Source organism: Lutra lutra, chromosome 14 (genome assembly GCF_902655055.1).
Source record: "Lutra lutra chromosome 14, mLutLut1.2, whole genome shotgun sequence".
Classification (NCBI taxonomy): Eukaryota; Metazoa; Chordata; class Mammalia; order Carnivora; family Mustelidae; genus Lutra; species Lutra lutra.
The window spans coordinates 53,992,418-54,011,896 of record NC_062291.1 but is presented as its reverse complement, the minus strand read 5'-3'; the positions used below and the strand labels follow the sequence as shown (position 1 = coordinate 54,011,896).

The 19,479-nt window shown below is 39.7% G+C and overlaps 2 protein-coding genes across 10 annotated transcripts in view; one reads left to right on the top strand and one right to left on the bottom strand.

Moving 5' to 3' along the window:
* Nucleotides 1–17,649, bottom strand: part of MARCHF5 (membrane associated ring-CH-type finger 5) — a 57,162-nt gene extending 39,513 nt beyond the window's left edge. Inside the window, exons 1-2 of one of the 2 annotated variants that reach the window (XR_007122592.1) lie at nt 17,284–17,642; nt 1,266–1,468 (exon numbers count right to left, since the gene is read on the bottom strand). Coding sequence is in view for 1 of the 2 variants with exons in the window: in XM_047701468.1 (XP_047557424.1) it covers nt 1,266–1,468; nt 17,284–17,318 (238 nt within the window). In the remaining variant the exon portion in view is untranslated. Of the gene's footprint in view, nt 1–1,265; nt 1,469–17,283 lie in introns of both variants that reach the window. The other variant, XM_047701468.1, reaches the window with a different exon arrangement.
* A 34-nt stretch (nt 17,650–17,683) lies between these two features.
* Nucleotides 17,684–19,479, top strand: part of CPEB3 (cytoplasmic polyadenylation element binding protein 3) — a 190,696-nt gene continuing 188,900 nt past the window's right edge. For 7 of the 8 annotated variants that reach the window (XM_047701458.1, XM_047701466.1, XM_047701465.1 and 4 more), the window contains exon 1: nt 17,684–17,886. The gene's annotated coding sequence lies outside the window, so the exon portion shown is untranslated. Of the gene's footprint in view, nt 17,887–18,530; nt 18,617–19,479 lie in introns of all 8 variants that reach the window. The other variant, XM_047701462.1, reaches the window with a different exon arrangement.

Sequence of the window (19,479 nt, the reverse complement as noted above, 5' to 3'; positions counted from 1 at the left end):
TGGAGCAGACAAAGGGCTCAATTTCACAACCCTGAGAGGATGACTTGAGTGGAAATCAAGAGTCAGATGCTTAACTGAGCCATCCAGGCATCCCGCTGTAGGTGAAATTTTAACTGTGTGGGCGGGGGGGGGGGGGGGGGGGGGGGAGGGGAATTATCAGTGTCCCTAACCACTGTGTTGTTCAAGGGTCAACTTTTGGATTACTTTGTCTTTATCTAAAATCCATGGTGTACATGAAGACCCATCATGTGGTCCACAAATTCTAAATATTTGAGAAATATTACTTTCTCTATTTCCTAAGAAGCTATAATTTCTTCCGTCATATTCCTTATGAATTATGCTAGAGAAATACGGACAACCAAGGAAATTTTGTTTGCCCTTATTATTAACTGTCTCACATTAGAAAAGCACCTCATTATCTGCATTTATGTTGTTTTTTTTTTTTTTAAAGAGGGCTCATTTCAGTATAGGACCTAGAAAACACACATCTAATAATTATTTCAAATTTCTCCTTGAACTCTCTTCCCCATCAAAGTCATTCTTTGACCTTCCCAGAAACTAAAGTGCCTTCAAAGATCTCTTGATTACAGTCAGGGTGGCATTAAACATGTTTAACAACTGGTATGGCATAAACACCAAACAGACACCAGTTCATAATCACATGGCTGTAACAGAACACGGTAACTAAATATCAGTCTTAGTTACAGCTTCCTTTAAACAGTGTGCTCTACTTTTTTTTAATGTTAGCCCCATTCTAAAAGATCTTTGGTTATTCCTTGCCTGCCAAGTTGCCGAAAGAAGAAAGCAGTTTTCATGAAGGACAACCACATAAATTGGATTCCAAAGATGTGATTAACACTATTAAGTCTTTAACTTTCCTACTTTTATTCCTTAATAGAAGAATTAAGGATAAATATCGGAAGAACACATTGTTGTTTTCTTTCTCCTACATCAATGGTCATCACAGAATAAGGCTCTTTTGGTCAGCTTTTTTATTATAGCTTTGTTTTTTTATTTTATCCACTGAATCAGATGTCCAAGTTTCTTAGCCACTCAACCAAAATAAAAACATTTAACACACAAATGGGTGGATTTGAGGATATATTAAAGATAATGTAAACTGTTAACAAAATAACAATTAGAGAGGAAACAGAAAAAGAGAAATTTACAAAGAAGCAAACAGATGGGTCACTTTAAAATAAACCTGAGATCATAGAGTTAGGTAAAATAACATCACATATATCTGTTGTTTTTAAGGTGCTTACCCAACTTTGGAAAAACTATTAAGTATTCAGCATTGCACTGAGGACATGCCACTCTGGCTGTACTGTTTCCTCTTTGTTTTTCATCTACCCAGCGCTGCAGACAAGCCTGGTGAACCCATTTTGTAGATCCTCTGCACCTGCATGGTCTCACCCATTCAGCTGTTCTATCGTCTTCATCAGTGGCAAAACACACCCAGCAACTTCTGTAAATTAAAAGAGAAATAATGATGTTACTTTTAAGGCCCCAGTCTTCTTTCCACTGTAGCTCTAACTTAATGGGATGAGCCTACTATTTTATATTATAGAAACGCTACTTTACATTTAAATACCAAGAAGGCAAAGTAATCAATACATTTCCAATAGAGCAGTTTCTTCTTTTTCTGCTTTTTCTGGTATTCTTCTGCAGAATCTATTGTTTTCTGAATTTTGCTTTTATGTAATTTCCTCCATCTAATAATTCTTCACTCTCTTATGAATCAGAGCCCAAAATGACAACCCTCAAGCTGCTTTTGTTTTATAAGACCTTATCATTCTTTGAGGAGTGGTAAGCACAGGAATATATGAAATTCAGAATTTTCCCCATTTCAATGCATTAACCTCGTGACCTCTTCAATGTGGAAAACTAAAGTATTACACAAATAATTTCACTATGGTCTCATTCCATTTTCAACTACACAAATAATTTCACTATGGCCTCATTCCATTTTCAACTGAGGAAAAAACATTTCTCTTTCTGGTAAAATGTGATTATGAGAAGAGAGAAAGATTATTAAGTTTTTGAAAAGAGCACAAAGGGAAGGAATGAAGACATCAGGATCAACTGTTTTAGTACAGTGATATGGTACATTTGGGCCTGAATGTTTCCATTATAGGTATGAGTGGTTTTCCTTTTCTGTGGAATTATATTATATTTGAAATCTAGAAGTCTCAACTCTTATATTAAAAATCCTAACTGCTGGGCACCTGGGTGGCTCAGTGGGTTAAGCTGCTGCCTTCGGCTCAGGTCATGATCCCAGGGTCCTGGGATCGAGTCCCACGTAGGGCTCTCTGCTCGGCGGGGAGCCTGCTTCCCTTCCTCTCTCTCTGCCTGCCTCTCTACCTACTTGTGATCTCTGTCTGTCAAATAAATAAATAAAATCTTTAAAAAAAAAAAAATCCTAACTGCTTATATTAAAATTCTATTGAGATGGTTAATTTTAAAACATTTCACATTTTGCTTTTAAGAGTACTTCATGGGGACGCCTGGATGGTTCAGTTGGTTAACCATCTAACTCTTGATTTGGCTCAGTGCTCAGTGGGAAGTTTGCTTAAGATTCTTTCCCTCTTCCTCTGTCCACCCTCCTTCCCACCTGTACACACACTCATTCTCCCTCCCCCTCCCAGAGAAAAAGAATCTCCAGCAGACTCCCTACTGAGCACAGAGCCTGATAAGGGACTTGATCCCACAACCTGAGATCACGACCTAAGATGAAATCAAGTCCTGAGCCACCCAGGAAACCCTAAAAGGGAAAAAAAAAAAAAAAAAAAAAAGAAGTACCTCATGAAGTCTAAATTGTTCTTGTGGGATTAGGTTCCAATTCTTTATTTTTTTCTCCCAAATGACAAAAGGTATGACACTAATCTCCACTAGGGCAAATCCAATTTAACTCAGTGAGACCATTCACTCTTCCCTCTATTAAAGTTTGTATAACTGGAAACTGCTAATTAAAGCCTGCTACCTACTGTGTATTTTTCATTTAATTAGATAAGTGGCTTCTGTCAGAACAACCAGCTTAACTATGCTCAATGGGAAAGACTATATAATCAGGTACTACAGATACTCGAAGTCTCTAGTCCTTGCAGAACAACATAAATTTTAATTGCGTGTTCCAACTTAGATTTTCCAATTAGAATAGGGAAAAAAGCTTAACTGAATTCATAGTAACAACATCCAAAATTGTGATTTTACTCAGCTTTCAAATTCAGTCAGGTTTCATATGACTTAGGTAAAGACAGTAGGTAGGTAGGTAGGTAGGTTTCTTTAGCACTCTGACCCACTCAGCCAAGCTGTCTGGGCTCTCATACTATCCTATGGTTATCCAAGTGCCCCCTCCTCCTCTCCATCTTTTAAATCTTAAAATTTACTACTTTAACCATTTTTAAGAGTAGTTCAGTAGCATGAAGTGCATTCATATTGTTGTGCAACCATCATCACCATCCATGGTATGACTGGTATATAACTATATAATCTATGAAGATACCCACAAAACTTGAATTGGCAAGTAGAGAGCAAACAGACTTAGTTAACTGAAGTGTTAGTATATATGTGACCCACAAATGAGGTAATTTTGTAAATGTATTTGTATACCTCTGGAATATGAGAAATATAGTTTTGGAAACAATATATAAGCAGAATACCTAGATACTTTCTAGGTTCTTCTAAGTTTTTCATTTCAACAATGAGCATATGTAGCTAAGTACATCTAGGTTAGCATTACATCTAACAGTACATCTAACATTACATCTAACAGTACACATCAGTATTAAGGTGAACTGAATAAAGATAATTTTAGTCATCAGGAAAAAAATTAACTGTAAAAATATATCTACTCAGAATAACTTTAATACTAGGTTGAACCAAATGAAATTGCCTGTATTTGTCTGTTTTTGACCTATGTAAATGGCAGTTTCATATTTCAATCTAATGCAAATACTTGTAAAGCTATATTCCCCATAAATTCTAGTTAGTATTAAGGTTATTTTTCATAAAATTTTATTATGAAAAATTTCAAACTTTCAAAAAAAGCTGAAAACATGTTCAGTGACTACCCATATTCTCAATATCCAAAATTCTGTAATTCTTGTCATTTTGCTTTGTAGGTGCTTTACTACATTTTCTTTCCTCAATCCATTTTCTTTTTTGATGCATTTCAAAGATAACATCAGTATACCCCTGAACACTTTTTATAGTTTTACTTTTTAGAAGGTACTCAACTGACACTTAAAGCATTTTAGGTATTTCTTTTAATTTCACAACTACAGAAGGTAAGATAGTTGAATGGTTATTTATTTTCCATATGATTTTTATGGAAACTTACTAGGAGTTAAGTCCAATAAGAAGTGCTAATACAGGGCACCTGGGTGGCTCAGTTCTTAAGTGTCTCCCTTCTGCTCAGGTCATGATCCCAGGGTCCTAGGATTGAGCCCCCCATCAGTCTCCCTGCTAAGCAGGAAGCCTGCTTCTCCCTCTTCTTCTCCCTCTCCCATGGCTTGTGTTCCCTCTCTCACTGTATTTCTGTCAAATAAATAAAATCTTTAAAAAAAAAAAAGTGCTAATACAAATAACCTTGCTTTCATTGTTTGATTCACAGTGATAGTATACAGTTTACAAATTTGGGTTTTGAAGCTAATGCTCATTACAGATTAATTGAAATTATCTTACAGAAGAAATATTAAAAGAAACCTTATTGATACCAATATTCTCAAATCCACCAATTTACCGTATCCATTTTGTCTTTATTCGTCATTACACGTTAATCTGATGACAGTCATTTGAGATCAAATACTAAACTTCTGACAACACCAAATTACTTCAACTAAAAATTATAGTTTAGATATGATAAATATGTAATAGAATTTTCTAACAGTACACATGTTGCCAGCAACATTTACTGACTATTCACTGGGTCCATGTTGTTGCACAAATAAAATAAATGGATCATTGTATCTATTTGGAAAATCCTGTAACTTAATTAGGGCCACATCTAGGAGATAAAAGATTTAAGGATCCAGTCAAATTACCATAGGTATATCCATTTTAAGAAGTTGAGGGATCAATTTGGATAGACCAGAGAAGGCTTCAGGGAGGAGTGATAGAAATGAGCAAAGTCAGGGACAGGTGATTACAGAGATTCTTGAAACGATGTTTCCTGGACCAGCAGCTTCAGCATCAGTTGGTATCCTGCAATTCTCTAATTCAACCCCAGAGCTAGTGAATCACAAACTCTGGAGGAGGAGGGCCTTGATTTCTGTGAAGGTGATCCTAAGGTGAAGTCTGAGAACAGCTGGTATAGAAAAATGGCAGGTGAGGGGTACCTGGGTTTCTCATTCAGTTAAGCATCCCACTCCTGGTTTGGGCTCAGGTCGAGATCTTAGGGTTGTAAGATAGAGCCCTGTGTAGGGCTATGGAGCCTCAGCATCAACTCTGCTTATCCCTCTCCCTCCCCTCTGCCCTTCCTCCCACTGGCTCACAGGTCCTCTCTAATAATGAAATAAATAAAAAAAAAAAAAAGAAAGAAAAAAGAAAAATGGCAGGTGGAAAAAAAAGAAGTAGAGGTTGGTGAAAGCAAAATGTATGAAGGAGGGAGCCTGGGTGGCTCAGTTGGTTGAGCAACTGCCTTCGGCTCAGGTCATGGTCCCAGAGTCCTGGGATTGAGTCCCGCATTGGGCTCCCAGCTCTATGGGGAGTCTGCTTCTCCCTCTGACCTCCCCTTTCATGCCTTCTCTCAATCTCTCTACCTCTCTCAAAATAAATAATAAAATAAATAAAAATCTTATAAAAAATGTATGAAGGAGATGTTTACTGGATGTTTAAGTTAGAAATAACTGCTTTTTTAAAAAAATATGTCAGTACAGAAAATGTTAAGTTTTAAATAATTTATTAATTGGTTACAACCTTACTAGATAAATGAGTTTAATCTATCTAATATGTAAAGAACATTAGTCATTGATAAAAGGGTCAAGCACATGGCAAATTAAAGTATATAAAAATGGTCAAATAAATATTTTTAGGCAAAGAGCCTATATAAGACTGAGTTACTAGTCTTCAGGGCTGGAAAACAGGGGAGGGAACAAAATATATATGTTTATGAATCCTTTCTTCCCTAATTTTTTTAAAACTTCTGAGAGACTGACCAGGGACAGCAGCTGAGAAGGCCTTAAAATTATGCTTTCCCTCTTTCCTTCCCCATACCCTACTCCCTTCTTGGTGCCATCTATTTGGGCTATTTCTTCCCTAATTCCCCGCTTCCCTCCTTTTAGAGAGAAAGAGGTGACTGGAAATGATGGGTTTACAGTTTCTCAAGATCTCATAATGGAGGACAGAGAAGAAACTTGTGGTTTAATGAACACCACGATTTCTCTTCCCTTCTAGGAACAAACAGTATCCCATGCTTTTTATGGAAAACCACCCTTCCCTCTAACATCAGTCCTGTATGTGGTTTAGGCAGTTAGTCCTCCCCCATCCCCAGCTCCAGGAAAAGTAATCCTTAGATTGGTATAAGGGCATATCCCACCCCCAAATTACAGTGATTGAAGATTCGGCCCATAAAGCTGATTTTACCAGAGCGAATCGTGGAATTTTTGCTGGGAAAGCTGGTAAACAGGCTTTCTTTTTTCTAATGAGCCTGAAGGAAAAAGTGTGAAGCTAAACGAAAGTGTAAGGCTATTACTGCCAGGAGAACCACCATGTGGATCCTAAAGAATCCAGAGGAAGCTGAAAGATAGAAACTGATTGTTTTGAGACATGGATCAAGCTGTGCTTAAAGCTAAATATACTTCTGCACTGTTCACTTACATAAACCTATAGTTGTTTCGTTTCTTTCTTCTTTTTTTTTTTTTTTTTAAGTTTAGTCAGTTTGGGGCACATTCCCCACCATGTACAACCCAATCTTGATAGAGTGTGAAAAACTAGATATAAGAGACAGCCCCAGAACAATCATATGATATGAACTCCGAACAGCTTTTATAAGTACACACAGTATTTTTTGTCAACAGCTTTGTTTCTTATTGACTAGAACTTGAACAGAAAAGTCTTAAATAAACCTAATTCCCACTGCAAGTACTTTGAGTCTTCAAGCTTTTCTTAGATAAATACAAACAACAATGATAAACCCCAACATTTTGAAATTAAAGATTTTTACTGATGATGCCATAATATTAGCATTTTAGGGTCAATATAACAATTCTACTTTAATTCAAGTTACTATAATTTTAATGTTGTAATTTATGGGATGTATTCTGAATATCCTAATAAGTGAGAATAACTGGCTATTTCCCATTTCAAGGAACAAAGCTAAAAACGTTTCCAAGTCCATACCCAAGAAGAGGTTATAATTTCTGACCAAACTCCAAGTTTCTCTTTAAGTGATCCCCAGTCCCCCTTCCATCCTCCAATCTGCTCAATGTGATGCACAAAAGTCATTTGAAAACTTATTAGAAATGCAAATTCTCAGGTCCTACCGAAGATCATACAGAATCAGAAACTTTTGGGAGTAGGACTTGAAATTACATTTTAAAATTTTGTCCTCCCCCCAAAAAAGCTTAATTATTTTTCTTTTTTAGTGTGGTAAAATACATATAAAATTTACCATCTTAACCATTTTTGTGTATAGTTTAGTGGTATTAGATATATTCACCATGTTTAGGTGTCTGGGTGGCTCAGTAGGTTAAACATCTGCCTTCGGCTTAGGTCATGATCTCAGGGTCCTGGGATCAAGTCCCTCATCGGGCTCCCTGCTCAGCAGGGAGTCTGCTTCTCCCTCTCCCTCTGCCACTCCCCCTACTTGTGCTCTCTCTTCTTTTCTCTGTCAAATAAATAAAATCTTAAAAAGAAAAAATACATTCACAGTGTTGTGCAATCATCACATCCACCCATCTTCTAGCTCTTTTCATCTTATAAAACTGAAACTCTGTACCTGTTAAACAACTCCTCACTCTCTTCCCCTCGACCACCATTAGAGTGTCTTTATGGTTTTGACTATTCTAAGTACCTTATATAAATGGAATCATCCAGTATTTGTCTTGTGACTGGCTTATTTCACTTAGCATATTGTCCTCAAGGTTTATCCAAGTTGTAGCATACTGCAGAATATCCTTCCTTTTTAAAGCTGAATAATATTCCATTGTGCTTATCTGTTCACTGGTCAATAGATACTTGGGTTGCTTCCATATTTAGCTGCTATGAACATGGGTATACAAACATTTCTTTGAGATACTGCTTTCAATTCTTTGAGGTATATACAACCAGAAGTGGCACTCTGGATTATATCTGGTATTTCTATTTTTAATTTTTTTGAGGAACTGTTGACATTTTCTTTTTTGACCACCTGCTGATAAGTGATCACAATACCTCAAGTTGGAGAATCTGCTCTAGCCATCCTTCTTTCCTTTTTCCTTCTTTATTTCCTTTGTAAACCTCCTCGATTTACCATAATACAGAAATAAAATTCCATTTTACACTCAATGTAAACTTTTAAAATTATTTTGTTTTTAATTTAAATAGTAAGTAAAATGCTTAACCCCCCCCCCCCGCACCCCGGAAAGAGCTAGCTAAATTTGAGGGAAAGACTACGTGATTTCAGGATGTTCTAACTGAGTAAAGAACCTGGACTTTGGAGCCAGACTGCTGGAGTTCAAATTCCTGCTCATCACTTACTATAGGTGTAATGACAGAATCTTTTGTATTATAAAACAGGGGTTCTTAATCTGGGGTCCATGAAAACTTACAGGGTTTGGCAAATTTGGATGGGGAAAGAAATTACATATGGTTTTTGCTAACCTCTAAATAAAATTTAATTTATTCCAATGATAAATGTAAGCAAACCAGAGTAATACTAGCAGTACAGCAACTAGAAATTAGAACAGTGACGAGAAATTTTCATATTACTTTATAGCTAGATGTGCATATCTCAAAAGAACATTTAGCTCATTGCTAATTTAAATTTAGTTCTCAGACCAACCAACAGAGCTTATATTTTAAGCTGTTAAAGCTCATATTACTACATCAGATTTTTTTTTTAAAGATTTTTATTTATTTATTTGACAGATAGAGATCACAGGTAGGCAGCGAGACAGGCCGAGAGAGAGAAGGAAGCAGGCTCCCCGCCGAGCAGAGAGCCCGACGCGGGGCTCGATCCCAGGGCCCCGGGATCATGACCTGAGCCGAAGGCAGAGGCTTTAACCCACTGAGCCACCCGGGCGCCCCCTACATCAGATTTTTAATGTCGATTTGCTACAGTTCAACATAACTGGTTTCATTTCTGATACTATATATTTTGTTTCATTCTTTCAAAACATTCTGAGCAGGAACCCACAGGATTAACCAGTCTGCCAAAAGAGTTCTTTGCATAAAAAAGGTTTAATGTTAAGATTCCTTACTGTAAAGGATTAAACAAGTTATCATGAAACTGCTTAAGAACTGCCTGGCAACAGTTAAGCTTCTGACTCTTAATTTCAGCTCAGGTCATGTTCTCAGGGTTTTGACAGCAAGCCCCTGGGAGGGAGGGAGGTTTGCGGGGGATCGCGCTCTGTGCTGAGTGTGGAGCCTACTGAAGTTTCTCTCTCTCCCTCTGCACCTCTCCAATTGACCAAATGAACACTAGCAATAATGGCACTGATAAAGAAGAGAAAGGGGGACGCCTGGGTGGCTCAGTGGGTTAAGCCGCTGCCTTCGGCTCAGGTCATGATCCCAGCGTCCTGGGATCGAGTCCCACATCGGGCTCCTTGTTCTGTAGGGAGCCTGCTTCTCCCTCTGCCTCTGCCTGCCACTCTGTCTGCCTGTGCTCGCTCGCTCTCTCTCTGACAAATAAATAAATAAAATATTTAAAAAAAAAAAAAAAAGAAGAGAAAGGTGGTGTCAACTTTACATCTATGCCTAGCTAGATCTTATGGATACACTTTGTTACTTAAATTTGCACATATAGCAATCCTGCCTGGCACCCTCTTATTCAGTTGAAAAAGTCCTGGATTCCTAATCATCCCCCCAAATTTTTCAACAGGCCACCACCATTGCTTAAGATACTCCTTTAAGTCCTCTCAATTCATTTTCTTCCACTGTCTTTTCTTTCTACTAGCTTTTCTTTTTTTAAGGTTTTACCCATTTATGAGAGAGAGAGGAGAAAACAAGCATGTGTTGTGAGGGAAGGGCCAGAGGGAGAGAGACAAGCAGACTCCCTGGTGAGTAAGACCCCAAGATCATGACCTGAGCCAAAGGCAGACGCTTAACTGATTGAGCCACCCAGGTGCCCCTCACTAGCTTCTCTAAATGCCTCCTGCTTGCTGATATACACACTGTTTACTTCCATACCTTCCCAGCTGCCAAGATGAGGCACATTACTTTATAAAGTAAACGGAAATCTGGGAATTATCACAACTGGCTCAGAAGTTAAAGGAACAAAACCACTATTACTATAAAATGAAGATAAGAAAAAAGAACTAGATGAATCCAAAGAGTATTACTTATTCCTTAACATAAATGTATAGCCTTAAGGTATTGGTATGGTATTGGTAATATCATTAAATCTATATATATAAAACATGCCACTCATTATAAAAGATTTAATCCTACATGATTTTAAAATTGTAACTTTTTTCCAGTGACAGATCCTTCCTAAAAGTAAACTTTATATAAATTGTTTAAGGAATACATGGATAATTTGCCTTAAACCTAGGATTATTCAAGATCTCCTCTTAAATCAACTTGAGTATCAACTAAGTATATTTGTTATCTGATGCCACAAGGAATACCCTAAGTGCCAAGAAAAGATGTCAGACACCGTAATACAGAAATGTGATGATGACAGTAAAAAACACAGGATGAAAGAGCTGAGATGTTTCATGAAAAAAGAATGAAAATTCAAGCTGAACTGGGAATGAAAAGGGTATTCTAAGTAAGAAAAACAGCATAAACAAGCTTAGAGACAGAAACGAGCATATGGTCATGGACAATAAGAAGACCAACATGGTTGGAGCAGGTTTTAAGATAAACCTATTACATAAATACTATATAGATATTATAAACCAGTTAGAAAAGGATGGATGACAAACAACCTCATTTTATAGGGCTCATTTGTGAGTCATCCACTGATTATTTTTTTAAAGTATGTTTTTTAAAGGGGAAGAAACTTTATCAATAAAATAGTCTCTCAGTAGCACATAAATTTACCAAGCAAGATATGTATGGCTATCTAATAAAACAACTGGCAGTAAAGTCTATCTTTACAGATTCAAATACATGTGTCTATTTGGATTATTAGAAAGGTGGGGGAGATCATGGGCTCCTGTCATAAGAGATCACTTTGATGAAAACGGGTGCATCAGCGTAGAAGAAATCTGGGAGGCAGGAGAGAGAACAATGAAACAAGCTCTAAATTGCTGCTGTTGTATTATATATGGTGCCTTAACAATGTATTTGCAGGACTGTTTTAAGTAAAGAGAACAAGCACTCCTTAATTCAGGACATGCTTTAGAGATCCATTCTCTGGTTAATGTAATAAAGGCCCATTTAGCAATGGAAAGAACTGCACGCTGCTTGCTTTGTCTCAGGATCCAAAGTGTCACATCCCATGTATTCTGGAACAGGAACTATACCATCAAGAAGACTAAAAATCCCTTTATATGTCTGTTCACCCAAGTGGAATGGAAGTTAAAAGTATCTAGATTCCTCACAAAGATATAACCACAATCATGACACATTACAAAGGGTAAAACCGAAGGGATATACACCACAATGAAAGCAATCAAGCATATATTCATGCCATATATACACTTTGTCTCTGATCTTCATAAACTCTCAAGCATAATTATTTCCATCTTAAATAAATAAGTAAACAAAAGCCCAAAAGGTTAAGTAATCTGCCCAAAGCCTCATAGAGAGGCACAGATGCAACCTAGGCCTCAATTCCAAAACACTGGCTTTTTCACTATACCATGCTGCCATATGTATATTGAATTCTGAGAAATTTTCCATTTCTTGTTTCATAGGACATTAGAACCAGTATAAGAAATTGTTTCATTTTTGCTAAGGTACTTTTAAGCAGTCATAAGGAGCTTTCACCAGAGATCTACATTCCTTCCAGTCTATTCCACTGTGCCATAAAAATATTACCATCTCTCATCAACTTATAAACTTCCGTCATGTAAGGAGTTAGGAGTCATGTATGTATGTAGGGCATGTAAAGGATCTCTACGTAAGTCTGGAGAAGAGGGGGAAAATATTTCTGCCTAAAATGTCCAGAAAAGCTTTATAAATGAGGCAGAACCTGAAGTGGGTCAAGAATGGGTTTAACTTTGAAAGGCAAGATGCTAAAAAGAACATTTTGTGTTCAGAGGGCAGTGAGCAAATCAGTTTGTCCTGGGCAACAGAAATTATGTTCTCATTCTTAAAGGAAAAGTTTTTGAAAGATAGTTGGTGCCAGTCAGGCTCTGTGTGTCTGAAATGGTGCTTTTGCAAGATTATCCTAAGCACGGATATATAATAAGGGATGTAAAGAAAGGCACAGATTCAACAGTGTCTCCAATGTACTCCAAGGCTCTTGTGGGTAAAAGGAATAGGGAGCAGTTTCTGTTCTCAATGAACTTCCAGGTGAATGCGCATGATGGTGGTGGTAATGAGTTTGTGCAGAAGACTCTGAGACATGGGATAGGTGCATTTATAAAATTATAATACAGTGTGATTTACTATGATAAATGTGTAAACGTTCTATGGAAACATAGGAAGGGAGCAACTCATTCTGCCTAAAGGGGCTATGTAATGCTTCAAGGTGACATTTGAGCTGAATTCTTAAGATGGGTTAAGAATTAGCCAGGTGTTAAAAGGGAGGAAGTCACCTAAAACAAAAATAAGGAAAAGAAAGCATAGGATATTAGGGTGTCTGAGTGGCTCAGTCAGTTAAGCAATCTCATTCTTGATTTCAGCTCAGGACATGATCTAAGGGTTCTGGGATCAAGGTCCAGATGGTGCTCTGTGCTCAGCAGGGAGTCTCCTTGAGGTTCCCTTCTCTCCCTCTCCCTCTCCCCGCATGCACACATGATCTAAATAAGTAAAATATTTAAAAAGAAAGCACAGGATATATCCAGAGGGCAATGTAGTGGAATGCAAGAGTATGATTAAGGTAGGTTGAGGATGAATTACATTAATAGATATAAACCCCTTAATTAAGGTCTTGAAAGTTTATATTTTATCCTATAGGTGATGTACAGACTGGCAATGGAAATGGGATGATTATAAACATAATAATGAATAACGGGACGATTATAATCATGCCTTGGCCAATTCTGGTACTACTCTATAAGTCAAACTGGAAGAGAAAAAGTACAACCAGAGAAAAGAAGAATCTGTAATATTTGATGAGTGAATTTGGAGGGAAGAAGCAAAACTAACTAACTAAATAAATAAATTTATTTATTTATTTATTTCATGGTTGGTGGACTACAAAGATGGTCTAATCAAAATCCAAAACTTGGGAAGAAAAGTAAAAACCAGGGAAATATCAGTTTAGTTTTAGATATGTTAGGGTGTTAATAATACCATGTATACAAAATGGAAATGTCTATTAACCAGCTAGGAAAGAGACAGTGAAAAATGGGAATGTGGTCAGGAATAAAGACACACATCTGGGAGTTATTCAAATAGAGATGAAAGTGAAATAGAAAGTGGGTACACTCAGAGAAATGTTAAGTGCTGAGGCTTAAAGCATACTTACATGATTGAAGGGAGTAAAGGTAAGGTAATATATGAGAGGGAGAAAAGCCAAAGATAGAGAAATAGTATGGTGTAATATATTTTCAAGAACTTAGGGGGTGGCAATCATCAGTTTCATCTTCATTAAATATATGTCAAGGATATGAGGACCAAGCAAAAAGGTCATTAGGTTTACTAGTTAAGAAATTACTGGTGAGGGGCACCTGGGTGGCTCAGTGGGATAAGCCGCTGCCTTCGGCTCAGGTCATGATCTCAGGGTCCTGGGATCGAGCCCCGCATTGGGCTCTCTGCTCAGCGGGGAGCCTGCTTCCTCCTCTCTCTCTGCCTGCCTCTCTGCCTGCTTGTGATCTCTCTCTGTCAAATAAATAAATAAAATCTTTAAAAAAAAAAAAAAAAGAAATTACTGGTGACCTTTACAGGGCACCAGGGTGGCTCAGTTGATTAAGCTTCTAACTCTTGATTTTCACTCAAGTCATGATCTCAGGGACATGAGATAAAGCCCCACATTGGGCTCCATGCTCAGTGAGGAGCCTGCTTAATAGTCTCTTCTCCCTCTCCCTCTGCCCCCCGCCCCCGCCAGCTCTCACTCTAAAATAAAATCTTAAAGGAAAAAAAATTATTAGTGACCTTTAGTATGCTTTTAGTAGAGCTAAGGACAATAAAAAGGAATCAAAGTCAAATTATAAGGAGAGCTGATAAAGAGAAAACAAGGACCTAAGTATCATAACCAGGGGAAGAGATTAAAAAATAAGTCAATCCAATGAATATTACATATATTCTCTTGAGTATCACAGTATATATATATATATGTTCTCTTGAGTATCACAGAACTCAGAATACTATTTAAAAAAGCAAATTGTAGACTGAAATATTTAAATTTTAGAAAAAAACCATTTTATATATACGTTATATATAAAAGCATTAAACAAAGGAGACGGGAAGAAGTTAAACCCATTTACGATGGTGCCATAGGGATGGAGAGAAGATATGGAACTAATGAGTGTGATCAAAGGGGATTTTTTCTATAATGTTTCCACTTTTAACATACAAATAGAAGTAAATATAATTAATTGCTATGGTTTTAAATTCTAGGTATTGGTCTGTAGTTGTCAAAATGGGATAGTGATGTCACCGAGGAAACTGCTTTAATGTCTTGGGCAGAGCCAGGCATCCATCCATATATTTTTTTTAAGATGTACTTATTTAGGGGCGCCTGGGTGGCAGTGTTGGTTAAGTGTCTGCCTTGGGGCTAAGGTCATGATTCCCAGGGTTGGGCTCCCTGTTTCAGCAGGGGAATCTGCCACTCCCTCTCCCTCTGCTCCTACGCTCTCTTACTCTCTCAAATAAATTAAAAATCTTTAAAAACTTATTTATTTGAGAAAGTGTGTGTGTATGGGGGAGAGGAGGGGCAGGCGAGGGAGAGAAAATCTCAAGATGATTCCCAGCAGAGTGTGGAGCCTGGGGTGGGGGGGGGGGGGGAGTACTTGATCTTAAGACCCTGAGATTATGATCTGAGGCAAAATCAAGGGTCGGATGCTTAACCAATTGAGCCACCCAGGTGTCTTCCATGCATATTTTTAAAATGCTCTCCAGATGATTCTAATGTGAAGCCAGGTTGCAAACTACTAAGATAATAAAAGTCTTTGAGGGGTGCCTGGGTGGCTCAGTCCATTAAGCATCTGCCTTCGGCTCGGGTCATGATCTCAGGGTCCTGGGATTGAGCCCCACATTACACTCCCTGCTCAGCGGGGAGTCTGCTTCTCCCTCTGTGCTCTCTCTCTTTAAAAAAAAAAAAAAGTCTTTGAATGTAATCTTAAGAATCTATGTTGAGATATGTCAAAAAGGTACAAAAGATGAGGGTTACTCAATATTATAGCCATCAGTTTAGTAAACACAGAATTTCCAAGGTTCTACTGAGAAGTTGTTAAGTGCCTCAGAAATCCTTGGCTTTTTATTTTTATGGAAATCTCCAAATAACATAGGAAAGCCAGGTCATCTTTTAGACACAAAAACCCTTCCAAAAGTCATCTATGTAAAACTGAAAGCAGCAGACACTCAAAGGAAAATAAAAAATCTAATTACAATATATCCTGCAACAGAATAGGGTCTCATTTGATTGGAAATGGCAGTGGAATGAGGAGGTCTCCTTTAGGCATTCCTAGTCCTTTGCAATTTGCCAGTATGCTAAATTATAATGAAGGAAAAACCTACTAACTTATCAGACCCCTAGACAACTGGGGAAAATGACAAAAAAAGTCATACATTTGTTCATCAAATACTTACTGATGATCTATTCAGTACCAGGCTCTGTTCTAGGATTTAAGATAAATAATGAGGAAGTTTCTATCTTCTAGGAGCTTATGAGTTACTTACATTAAAAAGGGGGTAGTCAATAACCTGACCTGAATGCTGACCTCAAACAAGGGCTGGATTAATGACTGGGTCATCCCAACTGAATAAAGTAAGTAACATGATTTTTATCAACATGGGTGTCTCAAAATTCTAAGCTCCAGAGGAAACGTCTGTCACTCTAGGAGGAGATGTACTCTTGGGTGGTGTTCTGGGTGTGGCTGACCCAAACAGCTTTTATCTGGGTATAATCTCAGTTAAGGGAAGCCTTTCATTTAACTTCTTACAGTTGGATCTTTACTCAACATAAAGAAATGTATGCTTAACAAGGTGGCAAGTGGTCTGTCGACAATTTCAGTAACCACAAACATCACGCATTAGCCTGTAGCACTGGCTATGCCAGGAATTTAAGACCTGGCTAGGGAGAAATGTAGACTGAGTGTCCAAAACTCATGGTAGAACCCATGAACTAGAATCTGAACAGCAGAGGGCGGTGCAACCGACTTCACAACAAGAGCTTCACAGACAGGAGCCCCCCAGAAATGGGCCACTAGCCTCGGTATAAGGCAAAACTTTTTCAGTGAACTCAATGAATCATAAAATATGGTAACTGTTCAGCGTTGGACTCATGTGGCTGTTTTCCATAACCTCTACTCTAGTCTGACCGTTAAAGCTCCCTTGTGAATAGGTTTGACCTTACAGTTTGGGGGTGGGGATGGGACGGGAGGGGGTAAGGAGGAATGAAATCAGACTCTCGGGCTTCCCAAAAGAATGCTTACCCTTGGTTTTTGGAAAGAGTCTTAAAACTGCAGGGGATCACTCCCCTAAAAGATAGTCCGGTTGTTCTTGCCAGTGACAGCGCTGACAAACACGTTACAACATAGTTTTGGGGGAGGGGAGGAGTGTAGGAAACCGAAAAAGAAACTAATTCTGTGGACTAACCCAAGCCCCTCTCACTTCAAAAGAGCGTTCCAACAAAACTAGTCGCCACTCCCTAAGTTTCGCTTTAAGTCGAAGCACCCGTGCCACCCGCTCTATCCTACCCCAGCACCAACTCCAAACTTTCCGCCCCTCACACCGCCCCCCAGGCGTGGAACTCCTCCCGGCACGCCGGGCTCCGCTTACGGAGGGGCTCGAGGCCGGGCTCGGGCAGGGCCAAAGTAAGAGCGAGAACCCGCGGCTCACGTTCTTCTCCAAAGCTGACCGTACCTGTCCAGCATCTGCTGTAGAGCTTGGTCCGGCATCTTCCGCGGAGCCGGCGCACTCGGCCCTCCCCAGTGGACCTGGTCAGGGCCCGGCCCAGGGACAATAGCACTGAGAGGCGGCGGAGTAGGCCTCAGTCCTCCGACAGCCGCGAACCCGCCGCCCAGCCTCCTGGGGTGGCTCCGCGAGCCCGGAGGCGGCGGTGCGCGTCCTGCGGGCGTCCGGAGGAGGCGGTGGAGAGCGAGGAGGAGGAGTCTGGGGAGGGGAGGCGGCGAAAGCGGCCCGGGTTCCTGCCCGTCGGCCCGGGGTTCCGGTCCATGGACCGCGGGCGCCGAGTTGCTGCCGCCGGAGGAGCTACCTCTGTGAGGTAAGAGTCACCGCCTCCGTGCGCGCCGGGGTCACGACGCAAGGCGGCCCAGAGCAGCCTGGGAGATGTAGTCCTCGGACAGTCCCCGCTAGAGGCTGCACAGCCCGCCCTGACCACCGCCGCCGCGCCCGCCGCCGCCCGGCCGGCGCCCTCCCGTTTCCTTCCTCCAGGGGGAAATATGTCCTTCGGGCCGCTTTCCAGGAAGCTGCAGGATGTGCCGCTCCACTGTCAGTAGCAACAAGGTCAGCCCTTCCTGCCTGTTTCTTTTCTCAGTTTTTGCCCTCAGGTGGGACCGAGCCAGGTGAGGGAAAGGAGCTGAAGGGCCATTTCTCATCAGGGTCCCCAGCCCCGGTCGTGGCGTCGGGGCGGGCCGTGGCGGGGGTGGAGGTGGCAGAAGCGCCTTCAGAAGCCCTCGAGCTGGGGCCAGCCTCTGCCGCGTCTGAGCTCATTTTGGGGAGTTACACAACCCGCGCAAGGGGTCGGATGCACTGGTGCGGGAGGTTATTCCTACAGGGTCGGGGAGGGTCGGGGAGGCTGCCTTAGACCAGATGGTTCCCACCGGAGCTTCTGAGTGTGTGTTTTGGGGGAGTGGCGGGGGAGAAAAGATTATTCTCTCCCTCTGTAGGAGCCTTCTAAAATGTGCCTGGTCTTTCAAGGGCTCGTCGACAGTCTCCAAATGGAACATGTTCGTGAATAAACAGCTCTTGCTTACTCAGCTGTGGGTTGTCAGGGGTGTTTGTTTCTCTCTCTGCTGCTGGTCCCTGTTAACCATTTCCAGTCGCTTTGACACCTCCAAGCAGGTGGATGTGTGTGGAGGAGGGGGGTGGAGGGGAATCAAAAGGGAAAAATCATCGGTCACTCTTTGGGTTATTCTTTGACGCTCTAGGGACAGCTTTGGCGGGAGGAAAGAGCTGTTGGCTAAAACGAATGCGTCTTTTGGACGACCTGTGGCACTCTCCAGTGCTGTAATTGGTAGGACGTCTGGTAGTTTTCCCTTGATTATGCCTCATTTCTGCTGCAAGGTGTTTGATTTTTGTTTAAAATTAAAATTAAAATGTGTCTTTTTGCTCTTTTTTTAATGTGGACTTTTACAATCAGTTCCTAATTCTCTGTTTAAAGTTTGCTTCCTGAATATATTTGAACTAGAGTGTACAATGCCAGAAAACAAAAAACAAAACAAAACAAAACAAAAACAAAGAAAACATGTGAACAGAAGTTTATTTGGGCTCCAATTTCTGCAAGATGCTTTTATGAAAGGCTTTGGGAATTTACATGACTAATTATAAGGAACGATTCACCTTTTTTCTCACGAAATGTAAAACAGGCCCCCGCTAGTGGAGGGAAATAAGAATTTAGTTTACTCAGGGTGTTTGATATTTTAAATTCCTATTTATTGCCCCTCCTACTGGGTAAGCCTTCCCTTACTGTGTATTTATCTCTTAAGTAGTTGTCCACTAAGGAGATGAATATATACATCCTGCTCAAAAAATATAATTTGATCCCAGCATATTGATTAAGTAGGCCAGTGCACACTTCATCTAGTTTTATGATTTATACTAAAAGTTCTCACCTCATTTTATAATTCCTGTTTGAACCCCAAATTGGAAAGTAATATGCAGTTTTGTTGATAGAGAAGCTGTGTACAGATAACCTTATTTTAAAAAAAAAGGATTTTATATTAGATTTTCATGAAAAGTCTGTTTCCAGGCTTTGTCAAAAATCTTTTGAAATAGAAAAAAAATATTCATCATAACAGTGATTAGCACCTGATCTCGCAATTCCACTTCTTGTTTTTTACCCAAGAGAAATAAAATATGCCTAGACAAAACTTGTAT